At 42.5% G+C, this 9050-nt stretch overlaps 1 protein-coding gene across 1 annotated transcript; it reads right to left on the reverse strand.

Annotated features, from left to right (window-relative positions):
• Positions 1-330: 330 nt before the first annotated feature.
• On the reverse strand, positions 331-2138 carry LOC146888318 (uncharacterized). The gene is made up of 3 exons (XM_085670046.1): positions 1487-2138; positions 1128-1411; positions 331-1086 (listed from the first exon to the last, which is right to left on the reverse strand). The coding sequence occupies exons 1-3, from the start codon at positions 2136-2138 to the stop codon at positions 331-333; spliced, it is 1692 nt and encodes a 563-aa protein (XP_085526172.1).
• Between the last annotated feature and the right edge of the window lie 6912 nt (positions 2139-9050).

The raw sequence follows: 9050 nt of genomic DNA on the forward strand, positions 1-9050 counted from the left end.
CCTGTGCGCCTGACAACCCTCACATTTTCGTATCATCACTTCACAGTCCTGCTCCATGGTTGGCCAGTAGTACCCTGCCCGGAGTATCCGAGCCTTCATCGTTCTTCGGCCGGTATGCATCCCACAAACGCCATTGTGGACCTCATTCATGACGTAGCCTGCTTTGTCCTCCGACAGGCATTTGAGGAGCGGCACGGTGAACCCTCGCTTGTCTAAGTCTTCTCCGATTATGACGATTCGGAGCACCCGGCGCCGCTCGATCGGCTTCATATCTTCCCCGGCGACGCTTCTCCTCAGGAGCTCCCGCACTTCGCTTCTCCAGTCCGTCGGTCAGTCAATGGTTGAGCATTCTCCCGCTGAGGATTTCATCAAGGTTTGCCTGATGATGGTCTTGAGCTGACCCTTCTCTTTCCCTTCCGCCAGTTTGGATAGCCTATCAGCTCTGGCATTCTCCACCCGAGGTATATGATGAACGGTTACTTCGTCGAACTCTTTCATAGCCTCTATCACCTTGTGGTAATATTGTAGCAGTAGACCGTCCTTCACCTGGTATTCCCCTTGCACCTGCCCGACCACTAGCCGTGAGTTGGTATTGCATCTTAGTCTTCGTGCCCCCAGGTCCTTCGCTAGTCTGAGACCCGCGATCAGCGCTTCGTATTTCACCTGATTGTTCGATGCCTTGAACTTGAACTGCAAGGAGTGATCTACCGTGAAGTCGCCTGGTCCTTCGATGACTATCCCCGCTCCTGCGTTGCGCTTATCTGACGAGTCATCGACAAGAACACCCACGTCTGTTCTGGAGGGGAGGCCGGCCCGTGGAGTTCTGCCGCAAAATCTGCGAAGTGCTGCCCCTTGATGGATCCCCTCGGCTCGTACTTGAGACCAAACTCGGATAGCTCTACCGACCAGGCAATCATCCTCCCAGCCAGGTCGGGCTTCCTGAGTATCTTGGCTATGGGATGATCGATTCGGACGATTACTTGATGGCTCTGGAAGTATTGGTGTAATCGACACGCGGCTGTCAATAGCGCCAGGGCTATCTTTTCTACTAGCTGGTACTTGGTCTCTACGCTCTGCAATACCCAGCTGATGAAGTATACGGGTCGCTGCTCCAGATTTTCCTGTACCAGAGCTGCGTTGATCATGTCATCCGTGACAGACAGGTATAACTGCAAAGGTAGTTCCTCTACCGGTCGGCTCATTATCAGGGGGCTACTGATCATCACCTTTATCTGCTGAAACGCCTCTTCACACCGGTCGTCCCATTTGTCGGCGATCTTCTTCTTCATGATCTTGGGGATCGGCTTGAACCTCTCTGTTAACTTGGGCAGAAAGCGTGCAAGAGACGTCAGACGACCGACCAACCGTTGGATCTCCTTGAGGTTTTTGGGACTCCTCATCTCAGCAATGGCTATGCACTTGTCAGGATTAGCTTCTATTCCTCAGTCTATTCCTCGGGCGGTTAGCATAAAGCCTAGGAATTTACCGGCCGGTACTCCAAACACGCATTTCTCCAGATTAAGACGCATGTTGTACTTGCGTACTTGGTGGAAGACCGCCTTGAGGTCGCGAACATGATCCTCAACTGTCTGCAATTTTACAACCATGTCCTCCACGTACACCTCCATGGTCCGACCAATTTGCTCTCTGAAGATGCGATCCATCAGACGTTGGTACGTCGCCTTAGCGTTTTTGAGGCCGAACGGCACGACCTCATAACAGTAGTTAGCCCGGTCGATGATGAACGTCATCTTGGGTCTGTCTGGACCGTACATAGGGATTTGATTGTACCCTGAGTACGCGTCCAGAAAGCTCAAGAAATTATGCCCAGACGCTCCGTCGACCCGTCGATCGATGCTGGGTAAGGGGTATGCGTCCTTCAGGCACACTTTATTGAGGTCCGTGAAGTCTGTGCACATTCTCCACTTCCCGCTCGCCTTCTTCACCATCACCACGTTCGCCAGCCACGTGGTGTACTTTATCTCCTTCATGAATCCCGCTCCCACTAGTTTTTTCACTTCCTCTTCGACCGCTTGCCTCCGCTCCTCCCCCATCTTCCTCTTCTTCTGCGCAACCGGTCGGGCTTCCTTGAAGATTGCCAGCTTATGAGATATAATGTCAGGGTGGATGCCCGACATGTCGGCTGACGACCAGGCAAAGAGATCTCAGTTCTCGAAGATGACCGCACCCAACAGCTCCTCCTCATCCGACTTCAGAGTGCCACCTATCTTGGTGACTTGGCATTGTTGCATCCCAATCAGGATTTCCTTGGTGTCTCTGCCAGGCTGAATTCGATCCTCCATGTTCGTTCGAGGGTCCAGATCAGTCATGGCGACTTCCGATCGGTGCTGTTTTCTGGGGCGGCTGTAAGGGGCGATCCTTAACCCAGGTGCATAGCACTGCCTCTCGATCTCCTGATCCGCATGCACGGTGCATATCGTCTCCTTGTCCGACGGCAACTTCATGGCCAGGTGTAGGGTGGAGACGATCGCTCTGAAGGCGTTCAAGCAAGGTCTTCCTAGCAAGACATTGTAGGAAGTGTTAGCTTCGACCAAAAGGAATCTAACCCTTACCTCCTGACCGTCCCTCCGCGAGCCGATCCTGGTGCGGAGGTCCAGGTAGCCCCTCGTGTCTACCTGATCGCCCGAGAATCTGACGATCTATTCGTTGTAGGGGACGATCAGGTCTTCGGACAAGTTCATCCTCTAGAACGTTTTCTAGTATAAAATGTTGACAAAGCTTCCTTGGTCTACCAGAACCTTTCCGATCCCACACTCCGCTACTTCGATGGAGATGACCATTGGGTCATCATGATCGGGGTCGGGAGCTTTGAAGTCCTCATCGGTGAAGGTGATGGGGGGCATCGATCGCACCTTCTTCTCCACTAGGTGGACTGACTTAAGCGCCCGAACATGTCTCTTTCGAGCAGACGAGCTCGATCCTCCTCCAGCGAATCCTCCTGAAATAGTATTGATGTAACCCCTTAAGGGTTTGTCTTTGCTTCGACTACGACTCCTCATTGGGCTTTGATGTGCTCTGGACAAATCCCTCCTTTGCCTATCGAGCTCCCGCTCTCGCCGTTTCTCCCACTTCGTTGGGGCCTGTCTTCGCGCCTGGCTTCTGTTCCTGACCGGGCTTCATTGGGGGTGATCCTGCTGGATATATTTCTTGAGGTGCCCTTGGCGAATCAACTTCTCAATCTTATCGCGGAGCGTATGGAACTCTTCCGTGGTGTGGCCGATTGTCCGATGGTACTGACAGTGCTTGCTGCCATCGGCGTCGGGAGGTGGAGGTTTCTTCCTGGACGCTGAAAATGAGTCGCACTGAAAGCTTCCTGTAAGATCTTCGCCCGTGGAACGGCCAAGGGGGTATACGTGCTAAACTTGGGCTTTTTCTTCTCGTTGGGCCGAGCAAGGGGTTTGCTCGGTCAGGGGTGCTTTTATGTGAAGCTGTATCTTCATTTTCCCTCTTCTTCACCCTAAACTCCTGCATGTCTTCCATCTGGATGAATTTGGCTGCCCGCTCCCTCATCTCCTCCATTATCTTTGGCTTTTTGCGGCTTATCTTATCCGCGAACACGCCCGGCTGCAGTTCGTATGAAAAGTGATGCCGAGCGATTTCATCGCTAAGGTCTTTTATCTTGACCGACATACGATTATACCGATCGAGATAACTCCTCAGCGACTCTCCATCCTCCTGGCGGATGTTGACTAAGTTATCTACCGTCAGTATGGCCGGCCTTAGGGGGCGAACTACGTGCTGAACCTGGCCTTCAGAGTGGCGAAGGAATCGATGTTGTTGGCCGGCAGCTCGGAGAACCACTCCAACGCCTCTCCCGTCAGGGAAGTTAAGAACACACGACACCAGATCGGGTCACTCACCGCATGGAACATCATCTGGTGGGTGAACACCCGCATGTGATTGTCGGGGTTTGTCGTGCCGTCATACTTTCGAAGGTCAGCATCTTCCACCTCTCGAGCAGGGGGGTTTCCAGTATGAAGTGGGTGAAGGGGAAATTGCCCGAACTCCGATGCTTAAGTCAGTTGATGGACCGATCGGCGGATAATCGTAACAGTTGTAATAAATGCGAATTAAAGATCCTTACCAACCTACCTCTGGGCCCTATTTATAGTTTCCGGTGTGGGCCTATAATTAGGGTTCCTTAAGCACGGCCCAATGATCCCTTAATCGTGATTACTGACTTGTTTAATTTTAATTAATCCAGCTGACTGGTTCAGATTCTGTTTGGCCGATCGACCGATGGTCGCTTGGCTAGGTGGGTTATCTCACGTAAATTTAACAACCTTAAGTGATATATTTAATCTAAATGGCCGATTTGTAGGGCCGATGGGCCGATAGTCCTTTGTAGGTTTGTGATCTGCTCGTGGGACCGATGGACCGATGGTCCTTTATAAGGTACTACGCGATTAACCTAGGGGCCGATTGACCGATGAACCTCTATAAAGTAACGCGCGATTTGTTTGTGGGGCCAATGGACCGATGGTCTTTTGCAGGTTTGTGACTTACCCGTGAGACCGATAGACCGATGGTCTTCTCTCATACGCTAGCCTTCCCAATCTTGTTCGATAGATCGGTGGGTCAGGCAATGCCGACGGTCCGATGGGCCATACAGTACAATTATATATCTTTATCTACTAGCGCAAGATTTTTGTTGTTGAAAGGGAAATTTTTCTTCGTGGTAAAAAGGAGATTGTTAGACTATAACTCTTTTCATTATATATCTTTATATTCTTTGTGTGGTTTCTCTAGGTGTATGATATTCATCAAAAGCTCTCACATGTAGTGTTGGGGATCAAGTTTGGTAGAGATGCTTGACAAGGAAGTTGTCATCCATGCTGTTTTGAAGGAAGTTGTGGATTTAGTACTGAACAGACCAACTCATACCTCTGTTTCTTTCTTCTTTATTCACAAAATTGCTTGAACTTTGTGAACTATTTATCATTGCTTGAACTTTGTGAACTATTATTGATTTTGTAGTCTTTTTAGTAGTTTTTAAAGGAAAAAAATATGGGGTTGATAGGTGTTTTATGGGTTTTGTTTTGTTGTTTCTGGAGTTGGGAGTTTCACGTTTTGTTTTGTTTGGTAAATTTCCACTGTTTTAGTTTAGATTTTTATTGTTTTCAACTTTATTTATTTATTGTTACATTTGGTTGATTAGTTTTTTTAGGAAAACGTGTTACTTGAATAAGTTTTCTAGATTTTGAGGTGTGATTCAAATGGACTTACACCAAAGTAGTAGTTATTGCAAGCGGAATGGGGTTGTATAGGTGATTCTTCAATTATTTTTTCATTACGTGAGTGCTATTGTTTTAAATTTGAATAATTGCTCGTATTTAACTGTATTAGAAATTATCCATATCCAAATAAATTGAAAAATAAAATGATTAGATTGGATTTTAAAATGTTAAATTTTGATTATGTTGGATTGGTCAGGTTAGACCCAAACCCAACCCAACCCGACCACTGCTTAGCCTTATTATTAAAAGTATTTTATGGATGAGTGTGTATTCCTTTCTCTAAGGATTTCATATCTTTTAATCAAATTTTCAAGTGATTAACCCCATTTTGTCCATATCTTTTTGAAACAGACACCTATTACCATTCCAACCTCCATCCAAAGCACTCAAGCCAAACCAAATCCATGATTATACAATATTACAAGGCTTTCTACATCTTGAACTTCAAGAGATAGTTTATTGTAAGCTTTCACGCCCATCCCCAACACGCACCATTAAAGTCTCAGAGAATTTCAAGAGAGTTCTAAAGCCTCCATCGACAATGTTCATAGTATAGTGAGATTCGTGTTAACTTTTTGAAAAATGTACCAATTTATTGCACGTAGTAAATGGATAAAAGTCCAAGTATCAAATACATACATAATTGTTATATAATTATTGAATATAAAGAAAATTGGAGTTGTTCGGAATTTGAAATTAACAATTTCATAAAATAAGTACTTGATTTACATAATGTCATAATCGAGGTCATGACAAGACGAAGAAAGTCAATTTAAAATCAATAAGGTCACCATCCATATCTATGCAACTTAAATATATTAAAAAAAAAACTTTCTAATAAAAATATGGTTTGTAAAAGAATCATGACCTTCCTTCCTTATTTTTGTCCTTCCAACTAGGAGAGTGAAATAGAATAACTCATACTCATGTTCTCTTTTATTGTTAATCCTCCTTAGAAGTTTGATATACTCAATTCTCATCAACCTCATCACTTCTTCCAAACTTTCCACCAAGGGTTCTTCATATGTCATGATATTCCTCTATAATTGGTTCCTCCATATGAGAGAATAATCAACAAATTCAATTTCTAGAAATTTTATCATTTGCTCTTCTTTATACCCATTTAAAGAAAATACATGTTTTAGTTTTAGTTCCCACTCCAGGTAAGCTTTTGGATCACTCTTCCTTTTGAATTTACGGATATTTAACTTGATTGTATCAAATCTAGATTGTCTTTGTTATCACTTGTTCTCTCTTCTTCTCCTTTTATCCCCCCTCTGTTACCATGATTTTCTTATGCTTGCTCCATTTGATTCAACCCGTCATTGATCCCATCACTTCGTTATTTTATTCGTCTTTCCAAATTTTGAGTTAAGGCTTGCATTTGCATTTGTGAAAGCTTAGCAATTGATATTTCAACATAAGAAAAAAAAAATTAGAATTAACATAAGCTTAGGTCTTGTAACACTTTTTTATGTGATTACACTTAATATTCTAATTTCAAACAATAAGTGGTGGAAACATCCTTTAAGCTCTCCAGATGAAGTGCAAGAACACAGAAGAAAACTCAAACTTTTCCTAGGTTTCTAAATTGAAACTTAACAAGTAAGACCCTAACTTCCAAGGAGGCTCCTTTACGGTGAGCTTAAGATCAATACTCTCATTTAAATGATTTTAAAGAACAAGAAGACAAGAAAAATAGCATAGTCAATTCAAGTTCAATTAAAAGTGAAGATTACAAGGGGACAAATGCTCTGTATGTAGATGGGAGAACCTCTTGCACTTAGTGATGTAGAAGATTTAGGACTAAAACATGAAATACTTCAATTGCACTATTTTAGGCACCACTTATCAGGATTAAGTCTCACATCACTCAATACTTACTCTCTTCAAGCCTTTATAAATGGTTTAACTTGTATACATGACGTGCACCAGCATAAAGGTGGGGTGCTACTTGTGTGGATTCTAGGGATGGCAACGGGGCGGGGCGGGGTAGGCATGGGTTTCGCTATCCCATACCCATCCCCGTAAAAAAATTCATCCACATACCCAAATTCAACGGGTATCAAACTTTTGTCTCATCCCCATCCCTACCGGGTAACGGGTATAATCTCATACCCATACCCATTTTCTTACTACTTCAATATTAATTTTAATTAATTTTTAGAAAATAATAAAAAATTATGGTAAATGAAACATAATATTATCAAATATTCAATATTAGAAGGATGGTTGTTTCTTTGATATCAAATACTTTAAAATAAATTATAATTGTTTACATTTTAGATTATAATACCAAATAAAATTTCATGAGAACCAAAATAATTATTAAATTTGCAAATATTAATGAAACATAGTTGATAAAATTTAAAAATATTTTCTAAAACATATAAAAGGAAAACAAATATTCAAATTAAAATATATTTTAAATGTTTGTTTACTTCAAACTTTTAAATTCTAATGAATCTATTTTTTATACACTAATAAAAGTTATAATACATCATTTGATCAAAATGATACAAAGACCAAATATTAATCATAATAATAGTTTAAAATAAATTATAATTGTTTACATTTTAGATTATAATACCAAATAAAATTTCATGACAACAAACACATTTATTAAATTTGCAAACATTGACTTAAGAAGTGGGTACAATCAAATTAGCCACGACCACTCACGGAACCACCACCAAACCCTAATTGCGGAAAGGAAAACTGATTTGGGAAGAGAGAGACTGCTCCGACACGTGGCAGCCTCTAGTTGGGTTGTCAAAAAGTCAAGACTGGTCAACCAGTCAACTCTGAGCAAGGATTTGGTCAACAGTAGTCAAATTATCTATTTTATGCTATATCTGGCAGGTGGTTCCTCTATAGGAACCCTAAATTGGCCTAGGAAGGAAAAGATAGTCTGGCGGCAGTTCACCACCAACCAGACTAATTCTGGAAATTTCCCAGAATCACAATCTTTAAAAATGGAATATACAAATCCTACATAATCATACCAAATTCAGCATACCAATCAGAATTAAATTAATCAACGCATGAATTACCCTATTTAGCATGCCATTCAAATTAAAAATAGAGTTAACGCGTAAAAGCTCCCCTAACCTGGTTCCTTAGCTTAAATTAGACAATTGATGAAGCTCTCCCTTGATCACCAATGGCCACCTTTGGTTTCCCTCAATTCTGCCTTCAACTCCCTCACGTCAGCCCCTCTCACTCACCCTTGCCTCTGTTTTTCTAAGTCTAGGTTCAGCCTTGCCAAAACCTTGCCTAAACTCTAACTTTTTCCTTTTAAACTAGTACTTTAGGTTACTTAAAAATATTAAAACGAATTTAATTTCATTTACCTTTTAATAACCCTCCATCTCTCATCATGAATGAGAATGCAGCCCCCCCTTGGCCGTACTGCTTCCCATTGCCTTTGTTAACCTTTCCCATTTCCCTCTAAAGTCACCATTAGCAAAATAAAAATAAGCATAATTTCCATTTAGCCTTTCCAAGGTTTGAACCCATGACCCCATTGTTACCACTCAAGTGCATAACCATTTCAACCAATCATGTTTCATGCTAACCATCACAATTCAAGTATCATAACATACAAGAACATGTTTTCATAAATTTAAATAACAAACCATAACATCAAAAGTTAGCATACATAGGACTCGAACCCAAGTCCTCTTGCACAATCAAAGTGCTCTCAACCATATGAGCTAGCACTTTTCCACGTCTTACCAATCATAATTTAATGTCATAATTATTACCCCTCCAGTATTTATTAATTAATTA

Source organism: Vigna unguiculata, chromosome 2 (genome assembly GCF_037176805.1).
Source record: "Vigna unguiculata cultivar grain cowpea cultivar isolate G323 ecotype 2 chromosome 2, ASM3717680v1, whole genome shotgun sequence".
Taxonomy (NCBI): Eukaryota; Viridiplantae; Streptophyta; class Magnoliopsida; order Fabales; family Fabaceae; genus Vigna; species Vigna unguiculata.

Bases quoted from the DNA above. Each gene is read 5' to 3' on its own strand.
- LOC146888318 (XM_085670046.1), bottom strand. From the start codon at position 2,138: ATGTCGGGCATCCACCCTGACATTATATCTCATAAGCTGGCAATCTTC. The intron at 1,412-1,486 runs GTAAATTCCTAG...ACAAGTGCATAG, and splicing joins CGTGTTTGGAGTACCGGCCG to CCATTGCTGAGATGAGGAGT. The intron at 1,087-1,127 runs GTACAGGAAAAT...ATACTTCATCAG, and splicing joins ACATGATCAACGCAGCTCTG to CTGGGTATTGCAGAGCGTAG.